At 37.2% G+C, this 24,035-nt stretch overlaps 2 protein-coding genes and 1 long non-coding RNA gene across 4 annotated transcripts in view; all 3 read right to left on the minus strand.

The window, feature by feature from the left end:
• Nucleotides 1-2,501: 2,501 nt before the first annotated feature.
• Nucleotides 2,502-24,035, minus strand: part of LOC102080139 (uncharacterized) — an 80,926-nt gene continuing 59,392 nt past the window's right edge. Inside the window, exon 16 of the mRNA XM_025907296.1 lies at nucleotides 2,502-2,625. Within this exon, the coding sequence (XP_025763081.1) occupies nucleotides 2,533-2,625 (93 nt within the window). The 3' untranslated portion in view covers nucleotides 2,502-2,532. The remainder of the gene's footprint in view (nucleotides 2,626-24,035) is intronic.
• LOC112846926 (uncharacterized) lies at nucleotides 11,472-12,702 on the minus strand. Its single transcript, XR_003220141.1, has 3 exons — nucleotides 12,502-12,702; nucleotides 12,041-12,355; nucleotides 11,472-11,836 (listed from the first exon to the last, which is right to left on the minus strand). It is a non-coding gene; the product is annotated as an uncharacterized LOC112846926 (long non-coding RNA).
• LOC102082846 (mucin-21) overlaps nucleotides 15,222-24,035 on the minus strand; it is a 41,155-nt gene continuing 32,341 nt past the window's right edge. For both annotated transcript variants that reach the window (XM_025907295.1, XM_025907294.1), the window contains exons 10-23: nucleotides 23,812-23,898; nucleotides 20,935-20,991; nucleotides 20,778-20,840; nucleotides 20,336-20,425; nucleotides 19,740-19,799; nucleotides 19,501-19,545; nucleotides 17,889-17,948; nucleotides 17,590-17,694; nucleotides 17,095-17,113; nucleotides 16,791-16,810; nucleotides 16,658-16,698; nucleotides 16,495-16,561; nucleotides 15,641-15,678; nucleotides 15,222-15,555 (exon numbers count right to left, since the gene is read on the minus strand). In XM_025907295.1, coding sequence (XP_025763080.1) covers nucleotides 15,463-15,555; nucleotides 15,641-15,678; nucleotides 16,495-16,561; nucleotides 16,658-16,698; nucleotides 16,791-16,810; nucleotides 17,095-17,113; nucleotides 17,590-17,694; nucleotides 17,889-17,948; nucleotides 19,501-19,545; nucleotides 19,740-19,799; nucleotides 20,336-20,425; nucleotides 20,778-20,840; nucleotides 20,935-20,991; nucleotides 23,812-23,898 — 845 coding nt within the window. In that variant the 3' untranslated portion in view covers nucleotides 15,222-15,462. The remainder of the gene's footprint in view (nucleotides 15,556-15,640; nucleotides 15,679-16,494; nucleotides 16,562-16,657; nucleotides 16,699-16,790; nucleotides 16,811-17,094; nucleotides 17,114-17,589; nucleotides 17,695-17,888; nucleotides 17,949-19,500; nucleotides 19,546-19,739; nucleotides 19,800-20,335; nucleotides 20,426-20,777; nucleotides 20,841-20,934; nucleotides 20,992-23,811; nucleotides 23,899-24,035) is intronic.

Below are 24,035 nucleotides of genomic sequence, written 5' to 3' on the forward strand. Positions count from 1 at the left end.
GCCAAGTCGCACAAAAGACTTAACACTACGTCTGAGATTTTTTTTTAATGTTTGCTGGAAGAGACATAAGTGATTTTTAACTTACTTTTTGTTTAATTTTGTATTTGTTGTTTGGTCAGCCTTTCATTGTTTTTGTAACAATGACAATAAAGAGCTATTCTATTCTATTCTAAGACAGATAAACACTGGAACAGCCTGTAAACACAGTTATAGTGGAAAAAAGAAGCCAGTTTCTCTTTGTTTCCCTCCCCACCATTGTGGGGTTTTTTTTGTTTAAACTAAATATTTTTGTTTATTTCTGAACGTAGACCCCTTCCTTTCTTTCCGTTATGACTTTGAGTAAATGAATCGTTACATTTGGGCACACTCTGAGGAGGGTGCATTTGCTCGCAAGCTGGGAGAGGGTGCCGTTAAAACAGCTCTTTTATTTTTCCAGTTGACTGCTTCTCTTAGGTTCAACCAACATTATTAGCAAACTTACTCATGGGCTAATAAATAAATACATAAATCGCTCTTGTAAAACAATCTGTGTAAGGCTCTGCCTAACTTTGAGAGTCGATATATTCGTCCAATCGCCCAACCTTATTACACAGTCCTAATCTAGAAAGTGCTTTACAACCTTGAATATTACAGCTAACAGCTGGATTTTCCCACCTGAGTGCAGCTAGCCAAACAACGTGGAGCCAATTACTGAAAGAGACAGAGTTAAGGTGGACAGTATATCCTCCCTTTCTTAACATAAAGCTCATTGTTGCAGCCAGGGGCAGGCCTAATGTGATCCCCATAAATTGATTTGTAGTTTTCGTGTCCTTATTTTGCACCTTTTTGGATTTCCAACTGTGTTTTGAACTGCTGGGTTCAAATCACAGTTCGAGCCTTTGTTTAGAATTTGTGTGTTCAACCACAATAGACATGCCTGTTACATTAACTGGTGACTGTACACTGGCCACAGGTGTGAACATGAGATCATGAGTGGAAATAAACTCCACTCTCCCTCTCTCTCTCTGTTTTTGTACAGAGGTGGAGAGAAGCTGAGGTTAGCGTCATAAGGAGTGCATTGAGCAACTTTAATCCAGGGGGGAAAACTTCCTGTGACAGTTCAGTTTTTCTAACACAAAATGCTGTCAAACATTTTCAATAACAATTAAAGTTAGCTTAGATTCTTGCAGCTGTTGAAGTACGCCGACTTCACAGATTCTTTTTGATGGTAGGATTCAGGCAGAGACTGTTACTTCCAAAATCAGACGTCTTTTTATTTGAGCTTTACAATAAAATACAGATGTATCCGGAGACCTAGCTAACTAGCCTACTTCTGCCAGCGAGGACTGGCTCACAACCGGAAGTCAACACAATCTTATGGGTTCGGTGTCCCACCCATTGTACCACCCCCTTCAACTGTCCTGACTCCGATCTTCTCCCCCTCAGCAAAACAAACAAAATCACCTAAGTTTACACAGAGCTCTCTGATCTTCTCTACCTACAGTGAAAATATAAAATCATGACTACAATATCACATTTCCCACAAGCACCCTTTCCCACACAGTCTAGACGAGATGCTGCCTTTTTCCATATTTTTATTTTCATCATTATCATCATTATGATCACTCCTCAGCTTTAGGAGATGTTTCCAGTACTGTTATTTACTGTGTTTGCTGTTTCCTGTTTCTATTGTTTCCAAGCATGTTTTTCTTACGTGAGTTGCTCCTGCTGGTTATAACTTTCATTTTTAGATTCATAGATCATGTCTTATTCTGCTACGTCTGCATTTCATTCGCCTGTTGAGGCTGCACTCACTAACTACACTATCTAGTGGCTCAAAGTGGTGTTACACAAAAGTGCAGGCTGGACCTTTTTGCAGAAAGTTTAAACAGTCCAGTGTCTGACTTTCACAATAATGCATGTTTGCATTTTGATGAACACACAAGAATCTTACCTACGATCCTGTCCTATGATTCTGAACTGCATTGATAGGAGAGGTCACACTAGCTGTAGGTCTGATATTAACAGTAACAAATAGTTTAAAATGCAAACATTTTAAACTATTTGTGTCTGTAACTGCGTCTGTAATATAATAACTATTATAATTTGGTGTATGTCACTAATTTGTAAAACTAAATACATTTCTTCATTCCTTTTTTTAATTATGTTGAAGTTGATGAAATCTGGGTTTGTTGTTTATTATTCGACTGCTTGTTAACACAAACACCTAATAACCTAATCAAATGCCAGAAGCTCAGTGCATTTAGGCATTTTTACACAGTCAAGAGGACCCACTAAAGTTCGAAATGAGCATCAGAATGGAGACGAAAGGTGATTTGAGTGATTTTGAACAGGATGGCTTGGTTGTTGGTGGCAGACATGCTTGTTTGGGTAGTTTTCAAACTGTTGATCTGCATGTTCCACAGAAGAGAAAATATCTAGTGGGCTTCAGTTCTCTGGGGTAAAATGCCTTGTTAATACCAGAGGTCAGAGGAGAATGGCCAAACTGCTTCAAGTTTACAGCTAGAGCACAGTATGAAAGGTTTAAATGTTTCAGTGTGCCTGCAGCATGCTGTACGTCATATCCTGTGGGACTGGTGTGGCTCGTTCCCCAGAGATGGTGGCGTATACATGATAAACATCAGACTGGAGAAAACAGACAGTCCTTTAAGTCTGCAGCATCAGTTAAGCTCAGAAAAGATATTGTCTTGTAGATTAATGAGTCATGAATTTCTCATTCCGCTCTTATAAATTTGTACATCTAACAATCTTTAGTGCTCAGATATTTTTAAATTAAAATAATAATATGGAAACGTTTATTTTCTGATTGTTATTGTTGGTGTTTTTCATATAATGAAAAAAGGAAACCAACTGTGTTGGTCTTTTGCTAAAGAGTGAGTTTTTGCAGGCAAAGTGTTGTCTCTGTCAGCTTTGACAATGAGTCATCAACAATGTAGAGGGTCACTGTTTTATAGGTAACATTCATTTCTGGCTGAGTGTGCTGGGACTTGATTCTGCTGCAGAAATACACAAAAAGTGTTAAAGACCTTTTAAAGAAGTGATGTGTGCTGATGTTCTGTAAATAAAAGGGAAGACAGTAGATGGAAGTCAAACTGTATAGAAAAACTGTGATTATTCTAATGTACAGGTTTAAATAGCACTCTGAGCTCTGAGTGAATCTTAAAGCGCCATATAAGAATCAATCCATTTACCATTTAATGACAGTTGCAATATACACTATGTGAAATACTTTACTCCTGTGAGGGTTGGTTTTATGACGTACCAGTGTTTGTTTTATTTACAGGTTTCTCAAACAGAAATATTACAAAAACTTTCGCAGCAACATATCTTTGCATTTTCATTGTACTCATAAGAGTACCTGTGTTACTCCCTCCTGATGTCATGTCCTCAGCTTTTGTGGTTGCAGAGGTCATATTAGTTGCATAGTTTAGATTAATAGTAGTTACTAATTTAAAACACATGAATACAAAATAATTAACGCAATGTCAAATATATTAGTATTTTTTAAAGTAAATATTTGCTACTGAATTTCTTTTCTGTATCAATAATAAAGATTAAACTACAGTAAAGAAAACAACATAACAAAAACATTGTTGGTATACACCATAAACAAGGTTCAGACTCAGAATATTTGGATTGTTGGACCTTTGAGTGTATACAGAAAACATTTAGTGTACAATAAAAATATTAAATAAATAAAAATTCCACAACTTAGCTTTAATGTTACAAGATTTGCATTAAAACTGAAAAAACTGCATGCAACACATAGGCCATAGTTTTTGTTTAACTAATGAGACATATCAGAAGAGATAGAAGTGAAAGCAGCTGATGTGGTGAGGGTCAATTCTGCTGCATAAATGCATAAAAAAGTGTCTAAGTTCATTTAAAAAAGTCATGTGTGATGATCTTCTGGATTTATTTTACAAGTATTGTATCTAACACCTACCCATGGTTAGAGTAGATGATGGTTTTGTGTCGGTCATTGTTGATTCTCTTTCCATAATGTCTACAGTAAAAGGATTTTTTGCTTTTATGCATCACTTCAAAAGGAGTCATTTCAAAAATAAATTTTTAAAAACTAATTAATTTAAATCACTCTCTCAAGCTTCTGACATGCACCTATGAACCCTTCCTGGAAGTCACATCATGACCACTTGCACTTGATTTATGGTGCAAAACTCTGTGAATGTCAAGAAGACAAACTCTTCCTCTAAATAAACACGGTTTTTGTGTTTATGAGTCATAGTGAGAGACTAAGCTTTATCATTCATGCTAAGCATCAGAATTGTAGCTTTAGCATAACGTATGTACGCATGTTAACCTGAAAATTGACTTAAAGCTTATTTTTGGTCAAGTACACACCGCAGCCAACAGGCCCTTAGACAGGCAGCCAAAATCATCAACGATGCCTCTCACATTCTTCACCCCGCATTTCAATGGCAGTCCTAGATTTAGGACTGGATGACTTGCTTCTCCAAAGTACAGATAAGTACTTGTATCATCTTTCACAGATCCAGGCAGTAAGCACATGATGTGAACAGACTCCCCATCAGAATGCTGAACACTCATCTCTGGTTTTTGACCTGCATGAAGATCAATTGAGTATCATTAAATATCTGTCACATATTCTGCATGTTCTACCAGTACAACAACAACGACAGCGGTGATAATCACAACTGTCCTACTGTAACACTCAGTCATCATATTTTACAACTGACGTTAACATTCTCTCCTAAACATAAAACAGATGATTGTCTTTAGAGGCTTTTTAAAGCCTTCTAAAATTATCTGTATCATACTGTATGATAATACATCCAGTCACAGGAAGAGTGGTCTCTTACTTTGTATGGTGATGGAGGATGAGTTACTGTGTGGTGAAGGAGGACTTACGTTTCCATATTTTACAGTGTACAAACATCTGACTTTGACCTCAGCAGGTGAGCTCTGATGTGACGTTAACAGCAGTTCAGTTCCTTTCAGTGTCTGCAGACACGAGTTGCCTTTGTTACCTATAAAATCAACTTTTCAGCAAACTTTGTCCTTAGCCCTAAGCATAAACAATGTGTTGTTGCAAACAACTATAATGTGATTATGAAGGGGACAGCCAGGGTGGGTTTGTTCTTTGTTTGGCTTTTTGTTGTTCAGTTGTCATGTTGTGGAGTACAGTTGGTTAGGACCCAAATGCAAGATGCAGTAAGTATAACAGTAGAAGGTAAGCCATTAATCTGTCTAATAAAAGGCCCAAATAAATGATTTAGAACAGAGGCCAAGAGAAACTACAACAAGATAACATATATCCACATAGGACAATGAAATACGCAGGGAGGTAGACAGTAAAAAACTACAACAAAACAAGCAACACAAACAAGCTAAAGCCTGAAATACACAGGAGACATATTCAGGAAACTAACTAATCAAAGGCAATGATACCGAGTAAGTAGGACTAGGAACAAGACAGAAAGGACACACAGCTAACTTCAAATAAAAAATACAATTTAAGCCTAAAAAACTCTGGGTCAAAAATCCAGGGCTATGATAGAAGTCTGATAATGGTCAATTCAGACATTCTTGTAAAACAAGAAACATCAGTGATATGAAAAATCATGCCCTGGTGTTTTCGATTTGTGTCTTTCTAATTAATTTATTTTGTTGTGAAATGGTTCTAATGAAATACAAATTCCACTATACAGTGAATAGACAAGTACAACCTGACACCGATTTTAAAAAATGATTACAAAAAGTGTTGAATCCACTTTTGTACATTTACATGTAAATCATATTTCATGTGATGAGTATATTTGGATTTATTAAAAATAACCTGAAATATAGGACTGAGTTCTTCAGCACAAGATTTAACTAGGCGGCCACAAATATTATCAGGACCCTGGCTCTTGTTCACATTAACTGTATGAAAGGCCTTTTTGACATCGCTGAGTTCAATGATAAAGTGCTGAGTATCTCTCAGTTTCTCTTTCAGTTCCAAAATATCCTTGCTAAAATCAGAAGAACTAAAACTAGCATAAAACATTTTTAAAGCATCTGCAAAATCTCTGTCTGAATTAAAACCATCTAAAATGATCTGACTACTGCTCTGGGGATTTTGAAACCCTGCTATGGTTTTCATACAAGTCCAGGCAGACCCCAAATTTTTTGCAGCAAATTTGCTTTCAAGAAGGTTTTTGTAGCTCTGTTTTGCTTTCAAGATCTCGATTTTCAGTTCCTTGGTGGCTGTCTGAAAATCAGTAACAGCCCCCTCTTTAAAGGCCTGTCTCTTTTTCCTTAAACAGGATTTGACGCTTTTGGTGACCCATGGCTTATTGTTAGCGTACACTTTAACGCGCTTACGGGGTATAATCATGTCTTTACAGAATACTGCATAAGAGCTAGTAACATCCACCAAAGCGTCAAGATCATCTCCACAAGACTGAATAAAAACTTCCCAACCTGTACACTTAAAACATTCGTGCTAGGTAAACACAGATTCTTGTGACTATATGTCAACATCCTTAGTCTTTGTCTTCTCTTGTTTTAAGACAGTTTTATAGATGGGCAGAAGATGCACACGGTTATGGTCAGCAGATCCCAGAGGAGGAAGTGGGAGGGATTTATAAGCATTCTTCACCGATCCGTAACAAAGCTCCAACATTTTATCCCGTCTGGTAGAACAGGATACATATTGATACAAATTGCCCAAAGTTGATTTAAGAGAGACATGGTTAAAGTCCCCCATTATAAAGTTTGGGGCATCAGGACAGAGTGCCTGCAGTTTCTGCATTACGTCTGAGATGATGCTGCAGGTGGAGGCGGGGTGAGCCCTCAGGTGAATGTAAACTACGGTAATAAAAAGTTGTGGAAACTCACGAGAGAGGTAAAAAGGGCGCAGTGACACGGATAAAAGTTCAACATCTGGTGTCAGTCACAGCGCTACAGTAACGTTTGTTCACATACAAGCATATTCCCCCTCCTTGGGATTTCCCTGTTACCCGTGCATCCCGATCCCGGCGAAAAGGAGCTCCAAAACCGTCAATTGGTCCTGCTCCGTCAGCCATGTCTCGGAAAAAGCCATTACACAGCTGTCCCTGAAGTCTTTCTGGAACCTGACGTTTCCCTGGAGTTTGTCCAGCTTGTTCCTAAGAGACTGAACATTTCCAAGGATAACAGAGGGCAGGGGAAACCAACTGACCTGTTGTCTCCTCAGACGCAATTTAACACCTCCACGTCTCCCTCTTTTTCTCTTCCTCTTGTTACTTGTTCTGTTAGAGTCTCTATGTATAAAATCCGGCATGCATGAGGTGAGGTCCTTACCATCATACGGTAAGTTAAGTTGTAACAGCTCGTCGCGGGAGCTGACTCACAGCCTCACCCACATCATCGGAAACAAGCCAGCACAGAGGAAATCCAACCACAATGAAGAAAAAAGAATCCATGACGTTCTCATTGTTGTGGAGCGTGTGTCACTTTGTAAGAAAACCGTCACTTCTTCAACCAAAACACATGCCAGCGATAGAAACGAAAAATGATAAAACATTTATTTATTTTTTAAACTTAAAAAATTAGGACGACAAGCTCTCATTCACCGCCGGTCGCTGCGTGCGCATGTGCCCATTTTAAGCTGGAAGTGCTTCGGTGAAAAGAAAATTCCTTGCACAATGTGCATAATACTTTATGTCGGTCGACTGTTCCGTCTTTTTATATTTTTAATACTCAAATTTCCCATGGAGGGGGCAAATGTGCGTATATCATCTTCCAAATTGAGTTGATTGGTTCAGCTGCCCGTCACTACCAGATCTACTGCCCATTTGCACATGTGCGAAGGTAACTCTAATTGGACAAACTGTCCGAAATGAGTTGACAGAAACATTTCAGGGATTTTGAGTCATTCTGCACTCCAGATGCGTTAATAGCGTTAAAGGTTTTTTTTATCGCGTTAATCGTGATGACGGCTTAATCTGCATTAATTTTAAAAATACATCAAAAGGTTTACAAATATGTATAAAAAGCCAAGGATCTTAGGACCTTAAAACATCATCAGTTTCTAGTCCAAAACTTCAATATTAAAAAGAAAGAAAGAAAGTTTGACAATAAATTTCCCAGGCCTGGAACAGCTGGATGAGGGTGTGAAGTACAGCCAGTATTTCATATATTTTTCATATATATTTTGTCAAAACAACTTATTTTCCATGCCACATGTGAAACATGCCTGTAGCATGTTTTTAGTTTCAGTAGAAGAGCTCCTGCCTTTGTTCAGCTCATCAAAGCTGCAGTCATAGGTGACAGTACTGTAGGTGTCACTATCAGCCTGTAAATTATTTCAAACAGACGGTAGGTGGAAGGGACAGAACTGTGACTATGACTACTAGTAGAATGTTTTTGAAATATTCTTCAACTTTTGATGCTTAGGATAGATTTCCAATTATTTAAAACAGAAAACAAAAAAGAAAACAATAAAATGGCTTAAATAACCAAGTATGAATAGACTACATCACTGCAGTGAAAGCAAATGAGTAACAAACATTTTGTGTTACCAGGGACATTGCCTTTGTTTCTTTGTGGAAAAAACAAGAAAAATAAAGTTTTCGTTTTAAAAAAAGAGGTTTCTTGATTCCAGTAGAAAGAAGACAATACAATAGTGATGTGCAGAGATTTAAAAGTCACGCCTAAAAAAATTTACTTGTTCAAACACTTAAAACCTCCACAGCAATCAACTTTTTTATTCAGTTTTAAAATTCTTATCTGCAGGACTATGTCCTGTTGTGACTTTCATAGTAGGAGGAGCAGAGGTCAAAGTGCTTGCAGATGAGAGTGATCTACAAGTAGTCAGAACTGATGCATTTACAAAAAGAAAAGTCAAATCTTCAAAATCAAAAAGCAATAAACTACAATCAACAACTACCTCAACTTTCCTCTTGGTGTGGCTATATGCACATAATGTAGAAAAAAAGAGGAGTATGTCACTTACTTTCTATGTTGATGGAAAATATGTTACAGTGAGGAGACGGATATTGTCCTCCTTTATTGATGTGACATGTAAAAGCATGTCACATCCACCTCAGCAGTGAACTCTGCTGTGCCCAAGAGAGGACTTCAGTTCCTGTTACATGCACAGACTCTGGAATAATCTTCCCCTTAATATTAGATCTGCACAAACACTCGAACATTTTAAATTGTTACTAAAGACAATTTTTAAAGCCTGGCTTTTAACACACATTGACCTAAACACTTTGTATTTAACAGCCTTAGTTGTTGTTGTTGTTTTAGTTGTTTTTATTGACTTATTTTTATTTATTTATTTATTTTTCTATATTTTACTGTATCATCATTGTGTATTTTATTTATTTTAATGGCATTTTACATTGTTAAGCACCTTGTGCAGTATGGACTGTTGAGAATGTGCAATATAAATAAACTTGACCTTAACCATCCCTGACACAGCTTTATTAAGAAAATGTACACCTATATTGTTGTTTCGTAAGTGTTAATATATCATATAAATGTCATTTTTATTTGGTGCGATGATCAAATACTGTACCTACACAATTACTGACATTACTGCTAATTACTGCTAATGTCGCTGAACTCTTACAGACATCAAAAAACAAAAGTGGTCTGTAGCAACTTTCTTATTAATTTTGAAATACTCAAGAAAATACTTCACTGAAATGAACTGAAATAAAGTTAGTGCTAAAAACCTCAAGAGAAATTCTTTATATAGAGGGATTCAAATATTTCTTTGTGATTATCATAACACTTTTAACATTCAGTAGTAATTCATTTGTATTGTTTTTATTTATTTATTTGATCGAATTTTCACATTGAAGATATTGAAAGAAAATATGGGAAAATATATAGAAATTAAATTTATTTACTTAGTTTGTTAGCTAGTTAGTGTTGGTAATTAATTTACCATAAAATGCACATGCATTTTATGCATGGAGAGTTTGTAATTGTCACGGTTCTGGGTCGGTTTGACCCAGCATTCTGAGTTTATTATGTTTTGGTTTATTCTTGAATGATCGTTTTGTTACCTTTGTGATTTGTTGGTTATTATTTGAATTCTATGTTTCTGTTTATTAATGTTTAAGGATTTGTTCTTCGGTTGTGTCTCACGTTTAGTATAGTTCAGGTTCCATCTGTTATATTCTGTCTGCCTCTCAGTGTCGAGCCTGCGTCCTTGTGTAGTGTTTTCTTGTTTCCTGTTTTATTGTGAAGGTCTGCGTCTCATGTGAGTGTGTTCAGTTTACCACCCTTGTCTCGTCTCGTTAATTACTCCCACCTGTGTGTAATCTCCCTGTGTTTCTCTGAGTGTATTTAAGTCGTGTCTTCTGTTGTAGTAGTCGCTGGTCTGTCTGTGTATCTACCATGTTTCATTCGTGTGTTCTCCCTGCTGTCACCATCATATACCATCGTCTATCTTCCTTCATGTTCAGGTTCGTGTTCAGTAGTAAGTTGTTCCCAGTATAGTTTAGTTCATTCTCCGTTTGCCTATTTTTATTTTGTCTTCAATAAACCACCTTCACACCTTTACAAGTGCCTGCATTTGGATCCTCCTTTATTATTTCCACACGGCTCATCTCACTCGCCGTGACAGTAATAGTCATTGTACAAAAGCATTCAAAAATTGTGCAGTTATTTAAGGTATCACATGTGTATAACTAATACAATATTAATCTTGCATTTTTAAATATCAAAGTTATTCATACATAGTTATTTTGGCCTACTTACCTTTCAAGTTGTATCTTACACTACGATGAGACAAAGTTGAGCATGCTTTTGTTAAACATCTCAAAAAATCATTAATTTTGCCAAGAAACTGGCAGCACCTCTGTTTGCTTTTTGAGCTGCTTTTCTTCCAGACAGTTGTTGTTATGAGAGGACAACTTTCTTCTCCAAAGTACAGATTGTATTTGCTTTAATGTTTCACAGATCGAGGCAGAGAGCAAGTGAAGTTAACTTGGTTACCAATAAAATGCTGAACCATCATCTGTAGTTTTTGACTTACATGAAGATTAATGTACACAACTTACATTAAACATTTTGCATCAGTCTGCAATCAAGGAAACTAAGATTCTGTATTAGTATTTGAAATCATATTGACATTCACAAAAGCCCTATATTATCACTTATATTCTACATGACCTGCAATGTAACAATACTCTTTTTTGTCATTTTAGGTGATTTTAAGGCAAATAAAATACAATATAGAAATGTCTTTTTGTCAATAAGTGTAAGAAGGCAAAGTCTCACTTCTACTTTGTGTTACGGCCGAGAGGCCAGACCAGGTGAGAGGCCTCAAATGCAGACAGAGACAGAGACAGAGGCACAAACTGATGTGAAGACAGTGCTTTATTTACAAAGTGAGACTAAACCTTAGGGTGTCGACTATGAACTGAGAACTTACGAGACAACCTAAAAAGTCAAAACGCGAGCTTAATCTTTGAGTTAAAGTTAATTCTAAAGTCCATGAACAGGGCCAAGGGGAGGAGGGGCTGTGGCTCGGGTGAAGCAGTGCAGAGTAACTGCAACAAAAGGAGTGCAGAGAGTCAGCTGGGTTCCAGTGATTAATGGTAAGTAAGGCTGGAAGTGTTTCTAATGGCTTACTCGTTGCAGGCGGAGAACGATGTGGAAGGAGGGCAGTCCAAAAAGGTCAGAGTGAGTTTCCAATCCGGGGTGAGTCAAAGTCCAGATCCAAATGAGTTCCAGATGCCATGACAGGAAGGAAGGCAGGTGATGTGTAGAGAGGAATGGAGGGTAACCAGACTGGGTGATTGCAGCGAGACCGACGTCCTAATGAAGGTAAGTATTGCTCAAGAGTGAAGCGTGGTGACCTGGTGGGTTACTAGAACAGAGAGACACAGGTTAAGTGAGAATACTACTTTCAATGTAGCCTAACACTAACACTGGTTAGCTGTAGATCTGGAGAAGACTTGTTGAATGTGCTGGTCTTAAATACTGGTAGCTTGATTGCAGACAGGTGAGACTGCTGAATGGAGACTCCATCCAGAGGTGGAGCCCCAGCTCTATGAAAAAACATCTCACTCACCCAGACCATGACACTTTGGCAGATGAACTCTGATGTGAGATCAGCAGGCAAAAATTATGACAAAACAAATTCTGTGATCACTGCTGTTTCATTGCCAGTTTCAAACCAAGACATGTTATACTGAACACTTAGATGTTATGTCATATAATATACCTGTGTCTTTTTTTTTAACCCTTTTTTCCCCCATTTAAGCAGTTATACATTACCCAATCCAATCATAGACTAATCATGGAATAACATACAGTGACGACACAACTCAGCAATAAAGACAGTAGATCAGAGACTGACCTTGTACTTGAATTACATGGAAGGACACTGCTGAAAATATATGTCAAGAACATAAATAAATCTATTATTAAGTCTGAAATAACTTTAGCAAAATATATGTTTCAAGTGTGAACTTACACGAATGTTGAGAGATCACATTAAATATTGCAAAATCTGCAGGATGTTTAACTTACACATTAGGACAGCACACCAAAGGCATCTGTTGAGAAGAAGATTCTGACGTTTCTGACGACACAGAAGGGGATGAATCATTTTGTAGCAGTTGGTCACAGGAAAACCACAAGAGGCAGGAGAAGTACTTCATCACATATTGAGGCCACAAAGCTACACATATAAAGAGCAGCTAATTAAAAGTACCTATGTGTGTGTTATTAATACCAGTCACCACAAGGTGGGCTAAGTTAAGATTAATATGCTACAGTATCATTTCTGTTGCTTTAGCTCTTCCTCAGATGAAGGTCAATCGAGGTGCAGTGCACAAACTTGATAGTACAGTAGGGGTCTTAATTCCTAATGCTACTATGTAGCATTAGATAATATGTACAATCAAGAAATTGTATATATTGTCACACAATTATTCCAGAGTTCAAATTTTAGACTATATTTTCATTTATATTATTTATAATTTCACAAATCATGTGACTGATTCAGATACCACAGTTTATAAATACACCAGTGGGCTCTGTGTCTGAAAGTCTCACTGGCCTCAAAAGATGTTGTGAAAAAGGAACTTAAGGCCGCTTGCGTGAGCATGAAATGTGCTGTGCATGCCCACATTGTCCTTCTTCTGGTTATATGCATACACCCAGAAACTGCTGATAATAATGTGGAAACAAACATCAGCCTATGAGAAAACAATTAATAATATTATAATAATATTATGAGAAGAAAATGGTAAGTTTACCCACCAAAACAATTTAAATAATATGTTTAATGTCGTTATCACGACCCGGCCCCGGATAAGCGGAAGAAGATGGATGGATGGATGTTTAATGTGTGAGGATTAGAAAAGTGGTTTACAAGACTGTGTGTGTGTGTGTGTGTGTGTGTGTGTGTAGGTGTGTGTGTGTGTGTGTGTGTGCTTTCTTTATCCTAGAGAAAAAGAACACGCGACAAATACTGTGACTTATTACCTGAGTTAGTTTATGTGTAATAACCAGGAACCAGAAATGGAAAATGAAAAACTACATATCTCTAATACATCTCACAGTGACATTTCATACAAATGAAACCTAGAACCAAAAACATACATCTCGATTTGCTGAATGTAAATTTCAGATCTTCCCCCTGTTGTTTTACTTCTGTTACCTGTGTGGATACAAAGTTTCATCATCATCAATAAATGTTTTATGTCACATGATTATGTTACTACTACTAGGCAAACTGTAGCAGCTGTGCAGTACAGCAACCAGCTACAGTACATTATTCTTCCCGTATTTTTTCGCCCTCATATTCTTTGGCCTAAAATGGTTTTGTGTGCTGACCTAAAAACTGCAGCTGGTTGGTGGGCTGAGGGTCAATTATATGTTGCCTATTTTTACAAGCCTGTGTGCAGTCACAGCACGCAACAAAAGACTAACTGCTAATGTTATTGTCACAACTCAGAGTAGCAGAGCATCATCTACACAAATTTATATACTGGAGTTGTATTACATAGATACATTCTCAGTACTCTGAGTACTAAACAGCTTTATTTCTTTGTGCAATAACAGACAGGGTACAGATAAGATTAAGGAGAGATGTATTTCATAGCCCTCAGTAAAGATAGAGATTCCTATCTAAAAATCTTTCTGGCTGTGAGAGATGAGCTCACATGAGCATGAAAAGAGATGTGCATTACCCGATTGCCAGTGTTGTGATACATGTGTAAATGTAAATCCAGTTACAGAAATGTTTCTTTTAAACATTAAGAAACAAAATAAAATAGCAACTCTAGAGCACAGTTAGCAGGTGTTTTTTTTTTTGGGGGGGGGGTTGTTGGTTTTTTTTGCTTATTTTAAATTAATTAATTAATTAATTAATTAATTAAAGTAAGTAAAGTAAGTAAAATTTTATTTATATAGCACCTTTCAAGATAAAAATCACAAAGTGCTTTACAGAGGCAGAAAACAGACATTAAAATTTATTTAATGTCATTTATTTGCTTGTTTCACTGAATATGGTTTTCCATTTCTTACATGGCTCTTGTACATGGTTAAAATGGAAGATGTCTGGATACATTTTAGGCATTCAAAGCACAGGATTTCTGAGAAATGCAACGAAACTAAACTAAAATCAGTTCTTATAAAGTAAAGCCTTTACAAGAACATAGGGGAGCAGTCAACAACATTTCACGGGTGAAGATATGCACACTAACTTTATGTTTATTGCACAAAAGGGGGAGTGGACCATGGTAAAGTGAAAACTGCATCCAGGAAAAAAAATAACTACAATGTTTTTGCAAGCATCTGCGCAAATTAACACAAAGCTAGCCAAGAACCCAGAGTGATGGAGCTGCCAGATCCCTTTGTATTTCTACAGCAGAATTGATGTTGCAATCACTTTGAAGTCTCTTTGGGCTGGTTTCCATCTTTTCTTGTTGTTGTCGGTTTTGTGAAAGAGTGTTTTATAATTAGGATAGGGATTTGTGTTGGTGTGTGGGACTTTAGCCTAAAGTCTATATTCTTAATTGGTAATTATGAGACATTGCATTTCAGGTCATTTTACTGATGATGAGAAAGTAATGTAACAAGTAGTGTAACAAATTACTTTCTCTGGCGATGAACATACTGCATTCATTTTTTTTTTTTTTTAAATGTGTAATACATAATACATAATACTTTCTTTGTAACGATCCCTACACTGAAAAGTATACATTGTTCTAAGCTTGGAAATGACTCAGGAGTTTTGACTGTCATCTTCCAACTTACAATTACTGAAAACAAAACAATAAATATCTAAGAGCGCTTATTAAAAATACTAAAGCCGAAATCATCATCATGTCAGTTATCTTTCAATAGAAAAAAAAACTCAATTCAAGCTCAAGATTTTTTGCAAGATTGTTCTATTACCTGTCACACTTTCCTCACTTTGACATGATTTAGATCATTTTAGACATTTTACTAACAACGTCAACAAAAATGTTTCACTGTGTTTCAGTGTGCATTCAGCATGCTGTATATCATGTCTTGTGAATCTGGTGGATCTGTTTCTTCAGAGATGGTGGCGTACACATGGTAAATGTCAGACTAGAAGAGAAAGAGTAATGACCTTTTAGTCAGTAGCATTGATTAAGAAGCGGACATATTTATTACTACACCAGGGTTAACTTACATCTTCATTTTTTGTCTGTTCCAAGTTTAGTTTCTCTCCTGAAAGAGAACAACACGGAAAAATTATTGCTTTCAATCAGGATTAAAACACACACACACACACACGCATACACACAAGTGTAAGACAACATATAGTCCAGTGGGTTCACAAAGTTTGTCTTGTAACTGTATATGTCACAGTGTTCTTCTAAATTTGAACATTCTATTTATCCCTTTCGTATATTTTATTTATATATGTCTCTGTATTTATATATGTGTATATATATAATATTCTGCTCACGTTCTGTAACTTCTGTCAGTGTTGTGCTTTTGGAATCCGAATTTCCCAGAGGAACCCACCCGAGGGATTAATAAAGTTTTACCTTATCTTATCTTATCTTATCTTATTTTAAAGGCTCTTTAGTGGTCAAGTAGCTGTCCTTATCATAGGGTAGTAAAATCTTATCAAAGCCAATGCTCCCTTGTCATACACTGGAAAAAATCAACTATGTTACTGAAAGTTAATGTGGAAAGTAAACAAGCGGACGACAGAACCACGCAATGGTTTTACCATCGTTGTTGCTAACGTCAACGCATAAAAACAGTCGCTTCACTGTCTGTAGTGTGGTTATATTAACTATAAGAGAAAGAGAGAAATTCTACAGTGACCATCAAAACAATGAAAAAATATTGCCGTAAACAGTTATTAGTTATAGTTATTTTGCGACACCACGAAACAAACGTTAGCGTAATATGCAATGATAGACGTTTTCATATCCTCATCCGATATATATATGTCGTTATATCGAACAGCCCTGCCATGTACAACAATTTCACCATCTTATTAGTAGATGCTAGAAAAAAAACACAGCTTACTATTAAGACAGTTGTCATCAGGTACTGACGTGATCACACTGTAGCCTCCATCATTACCTGCAGGTAACTTAACACAACAGGGAAAAATCAACTTTATATCCTGGGTATTTAAATTGACTGTTTTAATTAAGTGTATTTTTATTTGACTGAAACATTTGTTTACCATTCTTCCATGGTTCATTTTAGTCATTGATATAAAATCACCTGTAACAAAAGAAAAACTCAACAAAATAAAAACCATAATACATGGATTGATAGTTTTATAATGCTGTCTGACAGCTAAATGTATACAATACCTGGTGATGTTGCCTTTGTCCTATACATAAATAAAGAAAATGTTTAAAATAAAATAAAAAAGCTGATTGCATTTCATTACACAAGAAAAAAGTGTGTCTGTTGTAGAGAATTAGAAAGAAATATTATGAGACATATTTATTAGGCATCCTGCCCTCAAGCAAGGCATGTGATTCACCACTGCTCCAGTGATTCTGTTCACTGGCTAAATAAGAAAAGGTCTGAAGTAAATAAGTTCAACTTCTGGTTGTCTGAATGATGACAGGAAAACAACTTATTAAGGTTTGCTGAGAAAATATTCCTTACCTGCTTTGAGGACATGTTTCTGAAAAGGTAGTGGTAAAGAAATGTCTGATCAGCATCTGATTAGCTTTAAAGTCACTGGTTCATCTTCTTCAGAATAAGATGATCTTTTTAATGTACAATTATTATTATATATTTAATGCAGCTATGAAAAATGTATCACTATATTACAAAAATGTCATGAGTTCCAGGTTCTCAAAGTGGGGGTGAATCCCTGTGATCCATCATAATTTTGTACTATAAGTACAGGAGATAGCCACATTGATTTTTTTCAGAGCAAATTTTTCATTTGCTTGTTCATGGCATAGATTAAGTGAAACAATCATTGGTACCATGGGCGTTTTATCTGTTTTCTGATCATTCATAAGAGAATTTTTTAAAATGCATATTTTGGTTAAACTTTCAAAGGTAATATTATCTTATTTTTGGTTGACAGGCAGATTCTATCTCTAAAAAACATAAACATAAAAAGTTGTATGCTTTCATGTGTGCCCTCACCACTTCTTCTTCTGAATGTGAGAAGCCCCAGCACCAGTAAGATGATACCCATGGTTACTCCCAATCCAGTCACAGCTACCGCCAACTTCCATATCGATGCTTCTGCTTTGAAAGCCAAACAAGAGTTTCACTTCTAACTCAAAACCAAAACAATTAAAAGTAGACACAGTTGGTCCAACTAAACTGCTTAAAAAAACACTGTGAGACATTAATAAATTATTGTTGTTTTTATTAATTCTATTAATAACTATAATGCCATGTACAAAGTGAAAGAGTTGAAGACATGGTCTTTTCCCTACCTGATTGTAATATTTTTGAAGAGGAGTTTACTTTATTGTCAGGCTGGCGTGCCTGACCTACTAAAATAAAAAAGAAACATTGACAAGTTGTGAAACTCATGTGATAACATCTTTTAAAGGTCATTTTTCTTTCAGTTCTTTTTAAAGCAGCGGTCACACTAATAGCACTTTTAGGATAAGCAATAACTGATCCTTTAGGATATAAATATATGATAAATATTATAATGTTATATACACTATATCACCAAAAGTTTTATTTATATGGTGTTAAATTGCAACAAGAGTACCTTTATAGGATGCCCCTAATCTAGACATGAAATCTCCTAGCTACTAAATATTCCACAGTCTGTTAGTGGCATTATGACAAAAAGGAAACAACTGGGAATGACAGCAAAGTGGTAGGTAACATAAAATCAGAAATTTGGGTCAGCAAATGCTCCCCCTGTCCTGTGTGCAGTTTGTCTAGTTTTGCTTCCCCTTGTCTCGTTAGGTCTGATTTGTCCCAGCTGTGTTCCCACCTGTTCCCCATCCTTTCGTTATCCTTCTGTATATTTAAGTCCTTTGTCTTCCTCTGTTCAGGGTCATGTCATCTGTTGGCTTTTGTGCCATGTCTCATGTTCCAGGTATCTTTGTATCCACGCTATGTTTCATGTTTAGGGTTTTTCATGTTTATTTTTAGTTTTCCCAGTTTAGGTTATTGTTTATTCTCGTCTTTATTTGCCTTGCTTTGTATTTTTCCATCAGCCATATTAAACGGCTCAATTTTTGTTAATTCAAGTTTTGGGTCCACTATACACAATAGTTAGTCTGCTTCTGCATACTGTGACACATTTTGAAAATTTTCATTCTTCCAACTTTGTGAGAACAGTTTGTGGATGTCCCCTTCCTGTTCCAACATGAACATGACCATAAAGACTTGCATGGGTGAGTTTGGTTTGGAATGACTTGACTGCCCTGAATAGAGTCTTGACCTAAACCTGACTGAATACCTTTGGGATAAATTAAAGTGGAGATTCCAGGCCGGGCCTTCTTGTCCAGCAGAAGTGTCTGATCTCAAAATGTGCTAATGGAAGTTCCTATAAATGCATCCCTAAACCTTGCAGAAAGCTTTCCTAGAAGAGTTGAAGCTGTTATGGCTGCAAACAGTGGGCCAACTAAATTCTAAACCCTATGGTGTGAAAAATCACTCCACAGGGTTTAGAATGATTAGGAATGGGATGGCACTCCAGTTCATATGGATGTGAAGGCACTTTTGATCATTGCAAAAAAGTTGTTTCTGTTCATCTTGATGTAACGTTTTCAGTGGGAGAAACTTTTCATCACTCATTCAAATGACCTCTCAGCTGACTACAGGTTTCCCCAACCTTATAAACAGTACATCTGTATAATGACTGAAATTAACATCACTGACGAACAATGAGCCGTGAGGTAAGTTTCATTTTTGGTAATATAGTGTATGTTGCCAGAGGTGGCATACGACATGGGTGGAAGTATGAGACCAAGTAAAAGTTGGACCTGGTGAAAAAATTTTACTTTTGAAATAACAAATAAAATAGATGACTTTTATAATATTTTTTTTATATATGTACAGTTTAACTGTACTTTGTCTTACCTTTGACTGTAGTAATAGTCGTTGTAGCATTAGTCTTGTATGAATCTGTTTAGAAAAAAAATATTTGGATCAAAATTTTAAAAAGCTGCCTAAGGTTGTTAAGTGTATTTGCACAGTTAGTTTGAAATAACATATACTGCAATAGTTGATTAATGTGTTAGCTTTTTTTTAAGTTGGTTTGTATTAGTGTAAAAATATATTTGTACAATATTTTAGAATTCGACTGTCCCTGCAGTTACCTGAAGGTGAATTCACAGACGTGGTAGGACTGGAAGCGCTAGCACTGCTGAGACTCGACTCTGTTTCAAAAAATGCACAAAAGCTGAGCTTCTTTAAAGAAGTGGTGTGTGATGATGTTCTGGATTATATTTCAATGTATTGCCTGTCCTACATGTGGGCAGACTAAATACCACTTTTGTGCTGGTCATTCTTGATTCTACAGTTTAAAAAAAACAACTATGATAATGAATATTCATAATAAAGAATATTAAACACACAAAATATCTCCAGATAAAATGTATCTGCTGATTTGCATCAGTGTTGGAGACCAAAGGTTTGTGACCAAGTGCCAGAAAATTAGTAACTTCATTTCAACATCAGCTATAGCCCTGGTGACAAAGTACTGCCATTTATTTAAGCTGCTGAACATGGTGAATATTTACTGTTCCTGATAAACATCAGAGTTCACGTTAAGATTTTTTTTTTTTTTTTTTTTACATTCTGAGAATTTAATCGCACTCACTGTATGCATGGTCAATAGATCAGTGTCTGTCCTGCTGAAATAAAACAAGGACATTTCAATTTATCTACGCATTATTGATGCACTCGGTCTCACCTGTAGTACTGTCTCGTGAGGTTATATACTCAGTTGTTTTGACAGGAGTGTTCACACCAGTTGTAGGGCTGAGATTAAGAGCAGCCAGTCCTTTAAGATAGAAAAATATCAAATAAATACTATAATGTCACATATGCTGCTATTCTCTGTAAAGAAATTCCTGCTTCTTTTTTTTCTTTACATTATTCAAACCAAGTATAGGGAATGAAATGCCAAATGGTGTTTCCTGGTGTATGTCTGACAACTTTTGCATAATTTAAAGGAGAACTATGTTAAACAAGTATTTGAAATGTTAGACATTGTTTTAGTCTCCAGAATATTTAGTTTGAAAAATAATATATAACAGAAAAATTAAATGTCTCATCTTTAATTTGAGCAGCTTTACATTATCACAGAAAAAATATTTACTACTTTACAAATACCACATCAGTAATTTATTTACCTGATGGTGAGTTCACTGAAGTGGTAGAAGATGAAGTAGTGGGTTTGCTGAGACTTGATTCTGCTCCATAAATGGAAAATAAAATGATAAAGATATTTTAAAGAAGTGATGTGTGATGATGCTCTGGGTTGTTAGTTAAGTGTACTGTGTGTCCTACCTGTGGTCATGATAGATGATGGTTTGTTGATCTTTGGTGATTCACTTTCCAGAATAGCTTCAGTAAAAGGAAATGGGTTTGTGTACAAATAAAGGTTTTGTTATTACTGCAATCAATTCAAAAGTGATTCAAAAATCTTGAAAACACATTTACTATTTTATTACATGTCACAATGGGAGTGTCAGGTGAGCCACAATTTTTGGTGTATACTGAAATATCTGGTAGTGTTGTTAAATTAGTAGATGTTCATGGCCCTGAGATAATGAATACAAACAGGTTTCGGCATTGAAGCAAAATTTACTTGAGATGTTTAGTGAAATGTGTTTTGCTAACAAAATGTGTTCTGTTGAAATTGCTCCCTTTAAGTCCTGTTCTGATCACTTTCACTTGATTTTATAAAGCACAACCCCATGAATTTTGAAAGCATACTTGTACACTGTAGACTCTTCTGCTAATGAAACTTTTTTGTTCACCTAAATACAATATTTATTTTAGGTTTAAAAAAATTTGGCCAGCTGTAGATGTGGAAACAAATGTTTTAGCTATCTTTCAGTTCTGTCCTTTCCATTTTATTTATTTATTCTTTAGATACAATTATAGTTTTTTTTTTTTTTTTTAAAGTAACCTTTCAGCAAATCTTTGAAAGGTTGATGTATTTTGAAAGTTTATAGGTTTGTTTACCTAACAAACCTATAGTATAAGTATCATGAGCAGGGTCGTGTGAACTCCCACGCTCAGATACTAGAGTTGCATCAGGAAGTGTTTTCAGTTCTAGAAATTCATCCCACACCAAAAATATTATTTTTAACCTCACAAGGGTATTGTAATTTGGTAGACAGGAAAATTCCAATTGCCTAAATTCGGTACTTAATAAATTCAACAATAATGACAACAATGAATGAATACAGGTCCATCAGGTCCATCAGGTCAAAGACAAACAGACTCAAGACAAACAGAGGACAAACAGACTCAACAGAAGTTTTTACCCACAGGCTGTAAAACATGCCCTACCTCCACCCTGACTGGAGGATAACTGCACTGCCAACACTCCTGGACATTACACCTTATTTATAAACCATATTTCTACTATTTTAATATACTTCAACGCAACCAACATCCCTACCTCTTTAAACTGTATTTACTATAACCTTATTTAGTATAGTTGCAAAAGCACCCCCTGGCCCAAAGAAGGAGGCTTGCTAGTCCTCTCCCAATGCCACCATCTGTGGAGGAGCAGGAGCGACCGCAGTGGTACACTTATATATACTTTGATTGCTCCCTTCAAGTCCTCTCTGCTGTCTCTCCGCAGGTACCCGTGGTTCCGCAGCTACCGCATCGACCCACAGGGGTCACACAGACTTCAGGGCAGGAGTGTTGGGGGTGCAGGTGACTGTCCACTAATGCAGACACTCCTGTAGCTGGTGCCCCAACATCTTCCCCGGTCCAGGAGGGACGTACAGTGTTACGTAAGGTGCCAGGGGGGTATGCGCCAGGCTATGGTGGATTCGGCCTGCATGCAGACTCTGATCCACCAAACCTGGTTCAGCCAGGGGCATTGCTGGAGGCAGAGTGGGTGGAGGTCAGGTATGTGCATGGGAACATTCATACATATCCCATAGTGCCACTGCAAATTAAAGACACGGGAAAGACACACAGCGTAAAGGCTGCAGTAAGCTCACACCTGGCGCAGCATAACCTGTTGTGGCAGTGTGTGGGGATACATTCATGACCCTAAGCGGCGTGTAGTGTCTGCACTGCACTCAACTCTGATGCGAGGTTGTCCAGCACTGTCTCATGGTAGGAGGAGATAGCAGGGCCTTCTTGGGAGGTCCCTCAGCCTCCAGTCATGCACTCCATGGAAGATTTCCCACTTGAGCAGTCTTGTGATGGCACCGTACGCCCAGCCTTTGACCAAGTGATGAAAATTGATGGTCACTTGGTGCACCCTGAAGTAGCACAAACCTAGCAGCATTTTGTGTTGTTGAAAGATAGGCTTTATCGGGTGTATCGTGACACTCGCACAAGAGAGGAACACACATAGTTGTTAGTGCCAAAAAGCAACAGGGAAATGCTTTTCCAGCCTGCTCATTATAACCCCATGGCAGGGCATATGGAATATTATAAATCTTTGGAGCGAATAATAGCCCAATTTTATTGGCAAGGGTAAAACAGCTGGACATTCCAAAAGCGTCTTTGCGCCTGTTACAATTAATGGAGGTCCCGTTTGAGCACATTAGCATGCACTCAAACTTTTATACTGTAAACGGGTGCCTCGAACAGAGGGCGGGGGGGCATTTTCTCTCTGCGACCACCTGGTTGTTTACATCAGATAGAAGCTGTCAGAGCAAGAGACAGTTGGGGCGGGAGGACGCTGGATATTGAGTGCCTGGCCATCCGGTGGGCAGTCGACTCTTCATTATTACCTCCTGGGACACCCAGTCACCCTCTGTTAAGACCACGCCCTGCTGTAGTGGCTGTATCGCTTGAAGGATGCCAAAGCCCAAATCCCTCTGTGGTATCTGGCTTTGCAGCCCTTTAACTTCGAGGTGGTCCATAGGCCGGGTCGCAGATGGTGGTGGCCAATTTTGTCTCCCTCTTGCAGGGGCGAGGGAGTAGGCTCGGTCGGATGGCTCCCCAGCCTCAGTCGGGCAGTGGGGTGGTGGAGGTGTGATCTATGGCTCTGGTGCAGAGGAGGGATAGTGCAGCAGACTTGAGGTGTGGTGTCAGGAAAACTGGGAGGGCAGCTGGATAGCACTTTAGAAATTGTGCTTTGCCTATTTCAGTGATCCGGAGGGTCCGGCGTCATCGGGTCCACTCTTTCCACAGCTAATAGAAAGAAAATGTATTATATATATATAGTGACATTTGTAGTCTCACCTGTAGTACTGGCTCCTGATGTCATATACTGAGCTGTTTTGGGACGAGTGTCCACATCACTTGCAGCACTGAGAATAGTAGTTAATCCTTTAAGATATCAAACAAATATTATGTCACATAGGTCACTGTTCTCCGAAAGGAAAGTAAAAAGTAACAATTGGTATTAAATGCCCAATGAAGGGAATTCCAAAAACAATGTGTCTTGTTGTACACCTAAATACTTC

This window comes from Oreochromis niloticus, linkage group LG5, assembly GCF_001858045.2.
Source record: "Oreochromis niloticus isolate F11D_XX linkage group LG5, O_niloticus_UMD_NMBU, whole genome shotgun sequence".
Taxonomy (NCBI): domain Eukaryota; kingdom Metazoa; phylum Chordata; class Actinopteri; order Cichliformes; family Cichlidae; genus Oreochromis; species Oreochromis niloticus.